The 16,737-nt window shown below is 38.9% G+C and overlaps 1 protein-coding gene across 1 annotated transcript in view; it reads right to left on the bottom strand.

The window, feature by feature from the left end:
• The window catches only part of INTS4 (integrator complex subunit 4), a 115,937-nt gene that overhangs the window by 48,768 nt on the left and 50,432 nt on the right, over positions 1-16,737 (bottom strand). Inside the window, exons 9-10 of the mRNA XM_069564914.1 lie at positions 14,344-14,415; positions 11,269-11,443 (exon numbers count right to left, since the gene is read on the bottom strand). Coding sequence (XP_069421015.1) covers positions 11,269-11,443; positions 14,344-14,415 — 247 coding nt within the window. The remainder of the gene's footprint in view (positions 1-11,268; positions 11,444-14,343; positions 14,416-16,737) is intronic.

Genomic DNA, 16,737 nt, shown 5'->3' with positions numbered 1-16,737 from the left:
AAGTCCTGCAAGTGTATCAAGGGAATAACAGAGAAACTTCTGATCAACATGAGGTAATCAGTATTCCAAGCAGAAGCAAAGACACTTGGCTTTCTACTTTGCCATGCACAGCTCAGCTACAGGTAGCTAAATTAACATTTCCTACTGGACTTTTTGGAATGTTGATAATATGTAACAATCTCCTTAAAGATCTAGGGCAGAGAAAAGGAACTAGCTTGCTCGAGAAAAAAAAAAGATTGATCCTCTGGTATCTTAACGTGTGTAATCAGGTTCTAGTTTTGTTGCTTACCAGCTTCGTGCTTCACACCATCTCCTAGCCACTACAGGCTAGCACAGTCCACTGCATCACACAGTGATGAGTGGTACAATGGAAAAGCACAGGTCGTGCTAAGAAAATGCAGAAGAGGCACACAGGCTACTGAGCAGGCTCACAGGCAGCATTCTGGAAAGTGACCCCTAAAATAATACCAGATGGAGTGGCTGGGCCAGAAGAAAGAAAAAGGGCCTTTCTACACAGAGGAAGCACATGTAAAGGCCCAGGAAGGAGGGAGAACCTGCAACAAGAGGACTGGAACTGTGTGATACTATGGATACACTAGCAGCTACAGCCAACGGAACAGGCTCCATTTCACCCAGCAAATGCATCCCTGAGACCCTGACTGACCCAGAATTTTGTAAATATGATTAGAGAGCTGCCGTACCTGATGCTGGTTATGATCTATTCACTTTCCAAAGTTAAGTTACTTTAATTAGACCTTAGTGACAAACTAAAAACTGTAGAAATAAACCACATAAACATTAACTGTGATTAAATTCATTTGTAGAAACTAAACAAAGCAAAACTGCTAGTAGAAACAAAATAGATTCTAGTTACCTGTCTTAGGATAAACTGGGTTTTAATAACTGAAGTTCCTTATTATCTAACACTATTTAAATTTTTCATTCATATATCAAGTTCATGGGGAAAAAAAGCAGAAGCAGCTTTAATTTCCATGTATATAGAAAGCCTTATAGCAAACTGAATAGAGTAACCCAATTCTTCTATCTACTAACAGAAGAACTCTCTTTCCAAAGTAATTTTCTTGTCCTTCTAAGAAATTCTGTTCTAAGGTTATCATTTTTGTAGGCATTTTAAAGACCTTAGTTCTAATCCTCTAACACAATTTTACTATAAAATTTGAACAATCAACATTATCTACTTAGGTATGTTAGCCTAACTGGAAATAGGATGTTGGAGTCACTCAACTCAAAGCACTATCTGTGATATATGTGAGATGGACAGCATCATACTATGGAAATGCTAAGAGCTTTGCAAGGGCTTCTATTACTGGTTAAAATGGAGTAACAAAGCCAGATTAATCCTTCTTTCTGAAACAACTAAACAACTAGAAACAGAGACGAAATATATGAAACAAAAGTATTCAACACACCATATATCTGGCAGTAAGAGGGAGTGATCTCTGAGAGACAGGAAATAAATGAGGCAAGCTCTATGATTCTAACAGTTTACTGTCTGTAGAGTTTCCAGGTTGTAGGTCTCCCTGAGTTCAGAAGACAGAACTGGGAGTTCAGAAGACAGAGCTGGGAGTTCAGAAGACAGAGCTGTGATTACAGTTAGAGGGCAAAGTACAGAAAGGAAAGAAGTGCACAGACAGAGCAAGCTTGGGAGACCTGCAGAGGATCCTCCTAAGTCTTCAGTCCATTTCTTATCTGTGAAGAAACTACCCAAGGCCTGAGAAAGAACCACTCGAGGATTTGAGGAAACATTCTCCAAAATTCATACACGGTCAACAAGTTTTTTCAGAAGGGTTGTTTCACTAGCGGAGAAAAGTAACCCTGAGACTTAGTGCTACTCCAGTCCACCTAAAAAAGCTTAAAAATAAAACCTGAGCTAACTGCATTCTAGAAGAAAGCTCAAGAATACTTACAGGACTATAACAATGTTCAGCACCCAATAAAGTAAAATTCAGGGTGTCTGGCATCCAATCACAAATTACCAGGCATGCATAGAAGCAGGAAAATATAATCCATAATGAAGAGAAAAATTAACCAATCAAAACTAACCCAGCAATCACAAAAGTAATAGAGCTAGAAGACAATGACATTACAATAGTTACTGTAAATACATTCTCTGTTGACAAAGCTACAAGAAAGATTAAACATATTAAGTAGCGACATAGAAGACACTAAAGAAAAGAAACAAATTCTAATCAAACTTCTAGGGATGACAATTAAAATGTCTGAGGTGAAAAATATACTAGATGGAATTAATGTCAGATTAGACATTGTGGAAGAAAAGATTAGATAAGACAAAACAATAAACATTATTCAAAATGAAACAAAGAGAAAAAAGACTAAAAAGTGAAAAAAAAGAACACAGCACCTGTGAGTTGCAGGACAAACTCAGTAGCCTAATATATAAATAATTGCGAGACCCCAAAGGAGCATGGGTTCAGAAAAATATTTAAAGAAATAACCACCAAAGATTTTTCAAATTTGCTAAAAACTACAAACCCACAGATCCAACAAGCTCAACAAACTCCAAGCATATGAAATATGAAGAAAATTATGCCAAGGCATATAATAATTAAATCATTTTAAACCAGTAATAAGGAGAAAACCTTAAAAGCAGACAGTAAAAAAAGATACATCTGTACAGAAAAACAGAATTTTTAAATTACAGCAAGGCTTCCCTGGTAGTCAAGTGGGTAAGAATGCACCTTGCAATGCAGGGAACAGTGGTTCAATCCCTAGTCCAGGAAAAACCTACATGCTCTGGAACAACTAAGCCCTCAAGCTGCAATTAATGAGCCCATGTGCCTAGAGTCCATGCTTCAAAACAAGAGAAGCCACTGTAACAGGAGCCTGTGCAACACAACTAGAGAGTAGACCCCGCTCACCACAACCAGAGAAAAGCCTGTGCACAGCAATGAAGACCCAACAGTCAAAATTATAAATAAGTAAAGTTAAAAAAAAAAATGACAGCAGACTTCTCTACAGAACTGAAAAACTGTGGAACAAGATATTTAAAGGACAAAAAAAACCCCAAAACAAATAAATATGCAGAGTACATCATGAGAAACGCTGGACTGGAAGAAACACAAGCTGGAATCAAGATTGCCAGGAGAAATATCAATATCCTCAGATATGCAGATGACACCACCCTTATGGCAGAAAGTGAAGAGGAGCTAAAAAGCCTCTTAATGAAAGTGAAAGAGGAGAGTGAAAAAGTTGGCTTAAAGCTCAACATTCAGAAAATGAAGATCATGGCATCTGGTCTCATTACTTCATGGGAAATAGATGGGGAAACAGTGGAAACAGTGTCAGACTTTATTTTTTGGGGCTCCAAAATCACTGCAGATGGTGACTGCAGCCATGAAATCAAAAGATGCTTACTCCTTGGAAGAAAAGTTATGACCAACCTAGACAGCATATTCAAAAGCAAAGACATTACTTTGCCGACTAAGGTCTGCCTAGTCAAGGCTATGGTTTTTCCAGTAGTCACGTATGGATGTGAGAATTGGACTGTGAAGAAGGCTGAGTGCCGAAGAACGGATGCTTTTGAACTGTGGTGTTGGAGAAGACTTCAGAGTCCCTTGGACTGCAAGGAGATCCAACCTGTCCATTCTGAAGGAGATCAGCCCTGGGATTTCTTTGGAAGGAATGATGCTAAAGCTGAAGCTCCAGTACTTTGGCCACCTCATGCGAAGAGTTGACTCATTGGAAAAGACTCTGATGCTGGGAGAGATTGGGCGCAGGAGGAGAAGGGGACAACCCAGGATGAGATGGCTGGATGGCATCACTGACTCGATGGACGTGAGTCTGAGTGAACTCTGGGAGTTGGTGATGGACAGGGAGGCCTGGCGTGCTGCGATTCATGGGGTCGCAGAGTCAGACACGACTGAGCGACTGAACTGAACTGAACTAACTGAATCTAGAATTGGATTCCCAGGGAAATATCTTTCAAAAATGAAATGGGGGATTCAGAAAAAGATGGCGGAGGAATAGGACGGGAAGACCACTTTCTCCCTCACAAATTCCTCAAAAGAACATTTCAACGCTGAGCAAACTCGACAAAACAACTTCTGTAGGCTGGCAGAGGACATCAGGCAACCAGAAAAGCAGACCATTGTCTTCAAAAACAGCACTCCAGAGAGAAGAAACCCAGCTCCACCCACCAGAACTCCAACACAAGCCTCCCTAACCAGGAAACCTTGACAAGCCACTGATAGAACCCCACCCACAGTGAGGAAGCTCCATAATAAAGAGAACTCCACAAATTACCAGAATATAAAAAGGCCACCCCAAACGCAGCAATATAACCAAGATGAAGAGACAGAGGAATACTCAGCAGGTAAAGGAATAGGAGAGTTGCCCACCAAACCAAACAAAAGAGGAAGAAGTAGGGAATCTACCGGAGAAGGAATTCCGAATATTGATAGTGGAAATGATCCAAAATCTTGAAATCAAAATGGGATCACAGATAAATAGCCTAGAGACAAGGATTGAGAAGATGCAAGAAAGGTTTAACAAGGACCTAGAAGAAATAAAAAAGAGTCAAAATATAATGAATAACACAATAAATGAGATCAGAAACACTCTGGAGGCAACAAATAGTAGAATAACAGAGGCAGAAGATAGGATTAGTGAAATAGAAGATAGAATGGTAGAAATAAATGAATCAGAGAGGAAACAAGAAAAACGAATTAAAAGAAACGAGGACAATCTCAGAGACCTCCAGGACAATATGAAATGCTCCAACATTCGAATTATAGGAGTCCCAGAAGAAGAAGACAGAAAGAAAGATCATGAGAAAATCCTTGAGGAGATACTAGTTGAAAACTTCCCTAAAATGGGGAAGGAAATAATCACCCAAGTCCAAGAAACACAGAGAGTTCCAAATAGGATAAACCCAAGGCAAAACACCCCAAGACACATATTAATCAAATTAACAAAGATCAAACACAAAGAACAAATATTAAAAGCAGCAAGGGAAAAACAACAAATAACACACAAGGGGATTCCCATAAGGATAACAGCTGATCTTTCAATAGAAACTCTTCAGGCCAGGAGGGAATGGCAAGACATACTTAAAGTGATGAAAGACAATAACCTACAGCCCTGATTACTGTACCCAGCAAGGATCTCATTCAAATACGAAGGAGAAATCAAAAGCTTTACAGACAAGCAAAAGCTGAGAGAATTCAGCACCACCAAACCAGCTCTCCAACAAATTCTAAAGGTATTCTCTAGACAGGAAACATGAAAAGGGTGTATAAACCCAAACCCAAAACAATAAAGTAAATGGTAACGGGATCATACTTATCAATAATTACCTTAAACGTAAATGGGTTGAACGCCCCAACCAAAAGGCAAAGAGTGGCCGAATGGATACAAAAACAAGACCCCTCTATATGCTGCTTACAAGAGACCCACCTCAAAACAAGGGACACATACAGACTGAAAGTGAAGGGCTGGAAAAAGATATACCATGCATATAGAGACCAAAAGAAAGCAGGAGTGGCAATACTCATATCCGATAAAATAGACTTTAAAACAAAGGCTGTGAAAAGAGACAAAGAAGGCCACTACATAATGATCAAAGGATCAATCCAAGAAGAAGATGTAACAATTATAAATATATATGCACCCAATATAGGAGCACCACAATATGTAAGACAAATGCTAACAAGTATGAAAGGGGAAATCAACAATAACACAATAATAATGGGAGATTTTAATACCCCACTCACACCTATGGACAGATCAACTAAACAGAAAATTAACAAAGAAACGCACACTTTAAATGATACATTAGATCAGTTAGACCTAATTGATATCTATAGGACAATTCACCCCAAAACAATGAACTTCACCTTTTTTTCAAGTGCTCATGGAACCTTCTCCAGGATAGATCACATCCTGGGCCATAAATCTAAACTTGATAAATTCAAAAAAATCGAAATCATTCCAAGCATCTTTTCTGACCATAATGCATTAAGATTAGATCTCAATTACAGGAGAAAAACTATTAAAAATTCCAACATATGGAGGTTGAACAACACACTTCTGAATAACCAACAAATCACAGAAGAAATCAAAAAAGAAATCAAAATATGCATAGAAACGAATGAAAATGAAAACACAACAACCCAAAACCTGTGGGACACTATAAAAGCACTGCTAAGAGGAAAGTTCATAGCAATACAGGCATACCTCAAGAAACAAGAAAAAAGTCAAATAAATAACCTAACTCTACAACTAAAGCAACTAGAAAAGGAAGAGTTGGAGAACCCCAGAGTTAGTAGAAGGAAAGAAATCTTAAAAATTAGGGCAGAAATAAATGCAAAAGAAACAAAAGAGAACATAGCAAAAATTAACAAAGCCAAAAGCTGGTTCTTTGAAAGGATAAATAAAATTGACAAACCATTAGCCAGACTCATCAAGAAGCAAAGAGAGAAAAATCAAATCAATAAAATTAGAAATGAAAATGGAGAGATCACAACAGACAACACAGAAATACAAAGGACCATAAGAGACTACTATCAGCAGTTGTATGCCAATAAAATGGACAACGTGGAAGAAATGGACAAATTCTTAGAAAAGTACAATTTTCCAAAACTGAACCAGGAAGAAATAGAAAATCTTAACAGACCCATCACAAGCACGGAAATTGAAACTGTAATCAGAAATCTTCCAGCAAACAAAAGCCCAGGTCCAGACGGCTTCACAGCTGAATTCTACCAAAAATTTCGAGAAGAGCTAACACCTATCCTCCTCAAACTCTTCCAGAAAATTGCAGAGGAAGGTAAACTTACAAACTCATTGTATGAGGCCACCATCACCCTAATACCAAAACCTGACAAAGATGTCACAAAAAAAGAAAACTACAGGCCAATATCACTGATGAACATAGATGCAAAAATCCTCAACAAAATTCTAGCAATCAGAATCCAACAACACATTAAAAAGATCATACACCATGACCAAGTGGGCTTTATCCCAGGGATGCAGGGATTCTTCAATATCCACAAATCAATCAATGTAATTCACCACATTAACAAATTGAAAAATAAAAACCATACGATTATCTCAATAGATGCAGAGAAGGCCTTTGACAAAATTCAACACCCATTTATGATAAAAACTCTCCAGAAAGCAGGAATAGAAGGAACATACCTCAACATAATAAAAGCTATATATGACAAACCCACAGCAAACATTATCCTCAATGGTGAAAAATTGAAAGCATTTCCCCTAAAGTCAGGAACAAGACAAGGGTGTCCACTTTCACCGCTACTATTCAACATAGTTCTGGAAGTTTTGGCCATAGCAATTAGAGCAGAAAAAGAAATAAAAGGAATCCAAATTGGAAAAGAAGAAGTAAAACTCTCACTGTTTGCAGATGACATGATCTTCTACATGGAAAACCCTAAAGACTCCACCAGAAAATTACTAGAGCTCATCAATGAATATAGTAAAGTTGCAGGATATAAAATCAACACACAGAAATCCCTTGCATTCCTATACACTAATAATGAGAAAGTAGAAAAAGAAATTAAGGAAACAATTCCATTCACCATTGCAACGAAAAGAATAAATTACTTAGGAATATATCTACCTAAAGAAATTAAAGACCTATATATAGAAAACTATAAAACACTGATGAAAGAAATCAAAGAGGACACTAATAGATGGAGAAATTTACCATGTTCATGGATCGGAAGAATCAATATAGTGAAAATGAGTATACTACCCAAAGCAATTTACAAATTCAATGCAATCCCTATCAAGCTACCAGCCATATTTTTCACAGAACTAGAACAAATAATTTCAAGATTTGTATGGAAATACAAAAAACCTCGAATTGCCAAAGCAATCTTGAGAAAGAAGAATGGAACTGGAGGAATCAACTTGCCTGACTTCAGGCTCTACTACAAAGCCACAGTCATCAAGACAGTATGGTACTGGCACAAAGACAGACATATAGATCAATGGAACAAAATAGAAAGCCCAGAGATAAATCCACACACATATGGACACCTTATCTTTGACAAAGGAGGCAAGAATATACAATGGAGTAAAGACAATCTCTTTAACAAGTGGTGCTGGGAAAACTGGTCAACCACTTGTAAAAGAATGAAACTAGATCACTTTCTAACACCGCACACAAAAATAAACTCAAAATGGATTAAAGATCTAAATGTAAGACCAGAAACTATAAAACTCCTAGAGGAGAACATAGGCAAAACACTCTCAGACATAAATCACAGCAGGATCCTCTATGATCCACCTCCCAGAATTCTGGAAATAAAAGCAAAAATAAACAAATGGGATCTAATTAAAATTAAAAGCTTCTGCACAACAAAGGAAACTATAAGCAAGGTGAAAAGACAGCCTTCTGAATGGGAGAAAATAATAGCAAATGAAGCAACTGACAAACAACTAATCTCAAAAATATACAAGCAACTTATGCAGCTCAATTCCAGAAAAATAAACGACCCAATCAAAAAATGGGCCAAAGAACTAAATAGACATTTCTCCAAAGAAATCATACGGATGGCTAACAAACACATGAAAAGATGCTCAACATCACTCATTATCAGAGAAATGCAAATCAAAACCACAACGAGGTACCACTTCACACCAGTCAGAATGGCTGCGATCCAAAAATCTGCAAGCAAATAAATGCTGGAGAGGGTGTGGAGAAAAGGGAACCCTCCTACACTGTTGGTGGGAATGCAAACTAGTACAGCCACTATGGAGAACAGTGTGGAGATTCCTTAAAAAATTGCAAATAGAACTACCTTATGACCCAGCAATCCCACCGCTGGGCATACACACCGAGGAAACCAGAATTGAAAGAGACACATGTACCCCAATGTTCATCGCAGCACTGTTTATAATAGCCAGGACATGGAAACAACCTAGATGTCCATTAGCAGATGAATGGATAAGAAAGCTGTGGTACATATACACAATGGAGTATTACTCAGCCATTAAAAAGAATTCATTTGAATCAGTTCTGATGAGATGGATGAAACTGGAGCCGATTATACAGAGTGAAGTAAGCCAGAAAGAAAAACACCAATACAGTATACTAACACATATATATGGAATTTAGAAAGATGGCAATGACGACCCTGTTTGCAAGACAGGAAAAAAGACACAGCTGTGTATAACGGACTTTTGGACTCAGAGGGAGAGGGAGAGGGTGGGATGATTTGGGAGAATGGCATTCTAACATGTATACTATCATGTAAGAATTGAATTGCCAGTCTATGTCTGATGCAGGATACAGCATGTTTGGGGCTGGTGCATGGGGATGACCCAGAGAGATGTTATGGGGAGGGAGGTGGGAGGGGGGTTTGCCGGGAGCCAGTGTGAGGAATCCCGCCCGTGACAAGGTCATGAGGAAGGAAGCTGACATACGCAAGGCGTGCTCAGACTTCAGGGACCCCTCTGGAAATTCCTAAGCATGTACCCCAACAAAAATCTGCCGGCTTTTGTGCTCTGCTTTTCCACTCTTCTGACATTTTCTGGAAAAAGTCAATTCAGGGCTTTAGTCTTCTGCATTTGAAAGAGTGTTTCAATCCAAAAAACCCTCTGATGGCTTTCTAGCCTGCCTGCCGGACTCCTACAGCTGCGCATGTGATTGTTTGAGGCCTCCTGACCGCAGGAGGCACAGGAAGCTTAAAACATCCTAGGAATGTAGGAGCTTCTGAGGAGTCAAAATCTTTTTAGGACTGATTAAAGGTTTCATTTGTTGAGTCAATATTTGCTGCCAAATTTTCACATCCTTTAGTTGTAGATATAGTTAGAAAAACAAGTAGTAAACCTTGTGTTAGCAACATTAGATCTTTGAGTTAAGTACCTTCTTTGTTATATCCCACTGCACCTTTGTTCTATAGAGATGTAACTTTAATGTTAATGCTTTAAGGAGATGTAGATTAAAGAAAAACACTTCAGGGGAAACAAAATTAACATTCATTAAGGAAGAGAGCCAAAAAGTGTTAACAAGCCTCTTGGCCAGAAGATAATGTAAATCACCTGAGACCTTTTGTATACCAAATGATGTATAGAAAGAACTTGAGCTGCGAACGCTACATAATCTTGTGTTACCCATTGATCTCTGTGTTTTATCACAAAGTATAAAAGGCCTTCTGAACAATAAAGGATGGGGCCAGCTCCAGGGGCCAGCTCCAGGGGCCAGCTTCTGGGGCCGGGGGCCAGCTTCTTGGACCAGCTTCTCTAACTAGTCTCCCGGCCTGGTTTCTTGGCACTCTGGCTCCCCCCGTGTCTCTCTCTCTCTCTTTCTTCTCCTCTCTCTTTCCCTCTCTCTGCTCTTTACTTTAATTTCAGGCTGAATCTCCACCTGGGGCGCGGAGGCTCGCCAGGTCTACTTACTTGCCCCGGCTGTTAAGACCCGCGAGAAAGGGAGCTTAAGGCGAGGCACCCTTAGATATTCAAGCGGGCGCCGGTGGCCCAACGTAGATGGTGCAAATTCCTTGTCTGGAATTTTATTGGCCTTCCGCGTAAACCAAGCTATTCAGCCCTCTTCCTCCACTTAATCTTCTTACTACACTATAGTTTCTTAATCTAATCTTTCATTAATAAATAAACAAGTCTTTCCACGCCGACGCCGTCCACCCTTCGAATTCCCTGGATCCACCGGGGCTGGACCCCGGCAGGGGTTCATGTTTGGGAACACATGTAAGAATTAAAGATTAAAAAAAAAAAAAAGAAACAAATGAAAAAAAAAAAATGAAATGGGACTTCCCTGGTGGTACAGTGGATAAGAATCCTCCTGCCAATGCAGGGGACACAGGTTCCATCCCTGGTCTGGGAAGATTCCACATGCCAAGGAACAACTAGGCCCGTGCACCACAATTACTAAGGCTTCTCTCCAGAGCCCTTGAGCCACAACTACTAAGCCTATGGGCTGCAACTGTTGAAGCCTGTGTGCCTAGAGCCTATACTCTGCGACAAGAGAAGCCACTGCAATGAGAGGCCAGGGCACTGCAACGAAGAGTAGCCCCTGCTCACCGCAACTACAGAAAGCCCAAATGCAGCAATGAAGAGCTAGCACAAGCAAAAACAGGCAAATAAATAATAAAAGAATTATTTTTAAAAAATGAAGATGAAATAAAGTCTTCACTGAGTGACTGTGAAGATCAAGTGAGACAATCTGTATCACTCACTACAATGCCGGTGACATAGCAGTCACTCAGTAAGTGGGCACTGGTATTATTATGAAGTCATTCTTACCGTACATCTCATCTTCCAATCCATGAACAAAGGCTCCACAAGCTCCTGACTCAATCAAGTTCACAGCCCCCGTATCTATCTCTTCCTTGGGAGCATCATCTCCCCACTTCCTGCCGCTGGAAAACTCTCCCGAACTGTAAAGTTCCTTGGCACGTTCATGTGCAGTGCGTTTCCTCTGTAGAAGACAACAATTACCACTTGCTGGAGATTCATGAGAGAACAGTTAGGTGCACATCAAGAACATGAGAAAGTGGGAAATAAAGACTGCTCTCGGGGGTTTCCCTGGTCACCTGGTGGTTAAGAAGCTGCCTGTCAATGCAGAGGACATGGGTTCAATCCCTGGTCTGGGAAGATCCCACATGCCATGGAGCAACTACGCCTGTGCACCTACTAAGCCCACACTGTAGAGCACATAAGCCCCAGTAACTGCAGCCCACACACCTAGAGTCCATGTGCCACACAAGAGAATCCCCTGCTCTCCACAACTAGAGAAAGCCTGTGTAGCAATGAAGACCCAGCACAATGAAAAACTAAAAATTTTAAAGTAAATAAATAAATCTTAAAAAAAAAGACTGCTTTCTGAAAGTTGCATAAAAAAAAAAAAATTCAATAGTTATCAGAGCAGAGATATGCAAATTCAACTTGAAGCAAAGACAAAGACCCTCAGGTCTATCATCAGTTCAGTTCAGTCGCTCAGTCATGTCCGACTCTTTGCGACCCCATGAATCACAGCACGCCAGGCCTCCCTGTCCATCACCAACTCCCAGAGTTCACTCAGACTCACGTCCATCGAGTCAGTGATGCCATCCAGCCATCTCATCCTCTGTCGTCCCCTTCTCCTCCTGCCCCCAATCCCTCCCAGCATGAGGTCTTTTCCAATGAGTCAACTCTTCGCATGAGGTGGCCAAAGTACTGGAGTTTAGCTGACAGTAATCTTATCAAAGATACTAACTTTATTAAGGGGCTTCCCATGTGGCTCACTTGGTAAAGAATCTGCCTGTGAATGCAGGCGCATAGGAGACTTGGGTTCGATACTAGGGCTGGGAATATTCCTTGGAGGGGGAAATGGCTACCCACTCCTGTATTTTTGCTGGGATAATCCCATAGAGAGAAGAAGCCTGGAGGGCTTACAGTCCATGGGGTCACAAAGAAGTCCAACATGACTGAGTGACTGAAGACACACACCCACAGCTTTATTAAAGAGAACACAAGAATATTCATCAGAGAGGTGGTCATGTTTGCCATGGCAACAGAGGAAAGGGAGAACTAGAGAGGTTAAATAATGGCAGTATCCCTCTAAGCATCATCCTGGGTAGACAATACACTAGCCCTAGGAAAGAATTTTTTTCAAACCATAGGACTATGCTTTATTTGAGCAACACTACGCTCACCAAGCAAGCCTCTAGTAAATTTACTTCCTACACAGGTTGCTTAAGGGGAGATATACTAGTTGGCTAAAGTAAACATTGAGTCTACTTGACAGTTACAGTTACCTTCGTAAATGAATAAACTGGCATTGTGCTTTATTTTTTTAATTTATTTGGGTTCACCAGATCTTTTATATATATTATTACTTATTTGCCTGCATTGGGTCTTAGTTGTGCCATGCTTGATCTTTGTTGCGGCATGTAGAATCCAGTTCCCTGACAGGGCTTGAACCCTGGCCCCTGGCATTGAGAGCTCGGACTCTTATCCACTGGACCACCAGGGATGTCCCCAGCAATCTGCTTTAGATATCAGGTTCTATGAATCTTGCTGGAGTGAGACCACACCCTCACGGCTGATGATCTCATAGGCACATGAAACATAGCACCTGAGCCTACAAGGATGTGGTTCGGACCCATTTATGGCTTGCAATGTATCTTAGGTAATGTTGAATTACCCATCCCTCATCATTCACCATGAGCAAGTCCTTCTTTGCACTTCTACTCCAGTATACACAAAGAACACTGAAGCAATCACTGACCTCAAATGAAGGGAACACTCTTCAAGAAAGCCATACAGCAATGTTTCATGAAGCAAAGATATCAACTCTTCAACCATTCCTAAGAATTTATCTTATGGAATCAATCAAAAGGAGAAAAGATCTAAAATCCATGGAGATAATACACTCTATATATGATTTATAACAGTGGAAAAATTTAGGAAAAACTATCAATGTATAACAAAGGGCTACAAAATGATAATACATCTACTTAATGGGATATTACACTATCAGTAAAAACTATAAGCTAACAAAATGAAAAAAGCATGTAGTGGTAAAGGTAAAAAGTAGACTACAAAAGTATCTGTACATAATGATTCCATGTTTAAAACATGCATAAGAAACAGCTGAAGACAAATACCTCAAAATGATGTGTTAAGAGTAGTGGGAATATGGGTTAATTGCTTCCCTTTTCCTTCTACTTGTCAAAGATTCTGATTCCTTATTAACACTTTTATAATTTAAAACTTAAGATACTGACAATAAATGATCCTATCATATTTTCAGACTCATATCTGTTCCTGACAGCTATGCTAGAGAACCAACAGTTAGTTTAAGGGCATTCTGCTACTGTTCAGAGTAACAGGATGCTGCTACTGAATTCTCATGTAAACTCTTCCATGAGAATTGCTATCGAAAGGAGTTCTAAGATGTCATACAATCTAACAAAATAAGACAAGACCTTTGTAGTTTCTAAAAGAGAAAGTTAATCTTGCCTCTTCTTTATAAAACACAACCTGTGAAAAGTATCCCATTAAGATAATTTAAAATGTAATGAAGTAATTTGTGATTTGGGTCAAGTTATTAAGAATTTGCAGGAGGGCAGAGCAACCCACTCCAGTGTTCTCGCCTGGAGAATCCCAAGGACAGAGGAGTCTGGCAGGCTACAGTCCATAAGACTGCACAGAGTTGGTCACGACTGAAGCGACTTAGTACCCAGCACTAAGATTTTAAATTAAAATGTAATCTAGTCACCCTACATTAACTTAACAAATTCATGGGCCGTAAGATTGAATCAACACAACCTGACATACAGTTCCACTGATTTTGGTTTCAGAAACCCAGTTTAAACAACAAAGAATTCAAGTTACCCTCAGATCTGACATCAGCTTCTTATCAAGCGTCTGTTCCAAGAAATGAGAACTGACTTGCTCCATAGAGCCCTATAAAAAGGAAGAATCCAGAGGAAATTAAACAACTATTAAGACCTAAATATTATCTTAAAATTCAGTTTGCTGCCAACTTAAGATCATAAAGATAACATTATTCTTGATAGTAAACATCCCTATGGGTTTTGAATCATCAGGAAAATAATAAAACTATTAGCAGCAGCAGTAGCTAGCAGTACCTATATAGAGCTACTAGGTGTCATGCATTGCTCTAAGTGCTTTATACACATATTAACTCATTTAATACTCACTACAACTCTACAAAGTAAATACTATTATTAGTCACAACTTATGTAAGGGGAAAAGAAGGCACAAAAAGATGAAGCAATTCATTCAAGGTGACAAAGAGTATAAACTATAGAGCTGGGCTATAAACACAGGCTAAAGAATCCTTTGCCTTAACAACTACTTTCCTTTTCATTGCATTCTATTCATTCATTTGTCCATTCATTCCTCAAACAAATATGTATTTAGCAACCATTTCTTTATATGCCTAGAGTTACCAGGAAGAGGAATACAAATACAAAGACATCAATTCTGCACTCAACAATTTCACATACTAGTGAGGAAAACTGACAAGAGATAACTGCATTATGGTATGAAGTTTTATAAAATATCTGAAAGTTTTCATCCTGCTATAAGTCAAACAGAATGGACTCTATTCGCTTTTTGTACAAGATGGACTTAAGTCTAAAGCCTTATCATTTCATTTATGTTCTTAGAAGCCTGGCTTCTGCTTTCCTCTAGAGCTCACTCTTGTCACACATCACCCAAGTTGAACACTCTGTCTTACCAAAACATACCAAACTGCTTGCAGTTTAACATGATATTGTAGTTTAGTATGATATTACAGTTCACTATGATGTCAGTATGCATGATAGTGTACTCATATATTTCTGCTCACATTTTCTCCTTCCCTACTTCTTTACCTAGCTCACCCATACTCACCTTTCAAAGTCAACTAAGAAATTACCTCCTCCAAGAAGCTTTCTGCGCATGTGTTAGATGCTCTTTCCTAGAAGTACCAATATTATAACTGATTGATTGCCTATGTCAATCTACCTGACCATCCACTCTTTTGAAGACACATATTATGCTCAGTTTGTTGAATTAATGAACATGTAGTCTGAAGACTAAATACAGTTTATTGATTATGGGTTTGTCTACTTGAGAGTTGGAGCAGCGGAGTTTACCTCTTAGCTTGCACAGAGGAACTAGTAAACCAGCAGGACCTTAGCTGTACAACCACAGCTCCCAATATATAACTGGCCCCCCACTAGGAAGGAATTCTACATGTGCTTAAGAGCATCAAATATCATTACTACCTATGTGGCCTTGGAAAAATTATACTTTCCTAAACCTTAGTTTTATTATTTATAAAATGAATAATATAATATCTACCTCAAAGAGTTTAAAAGAACAAAAAATTATTTGTAAAAAGTGAATATATATGAGTGTAAGTATGGAGGCATCTATTCCCATGTGCTTGTGTATAAGGAAGTGGGTGTATATGCATGTGTATATGGATATGCCTTTGTGGCTAAAAGCTTAGTAGGCTAGGAACTCAATAAACAGTAACAATTATTAGTATTAGCAAAATTAGACTAATAATTACTTCTGAAGTATAAACATAATTACATAATTTAGAGTTGTTTGGATTTGAAATTATTGAAATGACATAAAGCACTTGACTCAAACTAGAATCTAAGTGAAAACCTTTTCAACTCACCACTGTAATTCATTATTCATATAGCTTTATATACCTAAATGAATTTTAGATTCTACAGGGTACAAAACCAAAACTTTGAATGACTCTGCTTTAAGGATTACTTTTCTAACCTGCCTACTCAGATGACAATGTATCATTGAATTATTCCTCTTAAACATCCCCTCACACACACCATACCACACTGCAGATGCTTAGTACATGCTGACTGAAACAATCTGATGAATGACTGAATTGTTCTGAATGTTAAAATATCCACAAATCAAAATAATGCTTTAAAATGTGAATTCAAAAATAAAATCACTAAAAGCTAGCTTGTTTATTATGGACAAGCAATATAACATGTAAGCAGGAAAAAATGAAATCATCCAAATTATTTATTTTTCCATGAAAATGCTTCACAAACGTCTTAGCAGTTACCCCCAAAATATTGATCAAAGGACAAGGGCTATCACTGTATTTGTGTCCAGTACAGTCAGGTCCAAACTTTTTAGCCAACAATCTTACTAAGAAGACTGGCAGAGTTGGAGGCCCTCAAAAGGGAAGTGATCAAAAAGAATTTCAGGCTTTCTTGCTGTGACACTAATATA

The sequence above is a fragment of the Ovis canadensis genome, chromosome 21 (genome assembly GCF_042477335.2).
Source record: "Ovis canadensis isolate MfBH-ARS-UI-01 breed Bighorn chromosome 21, ARS-UI_OviCan_v2, whole genome shotgun sequence".
In the NCBI taxonomy this organism is placed as follows: Eukaryota; Metazoa; Chordata; class Mammalia; order Artiodactyla; family Bovidae; genus Ovis; species Ovis canadensis.
This window is presented reverse-complemented; position numbering and strand designations above follow the sequence as displayed.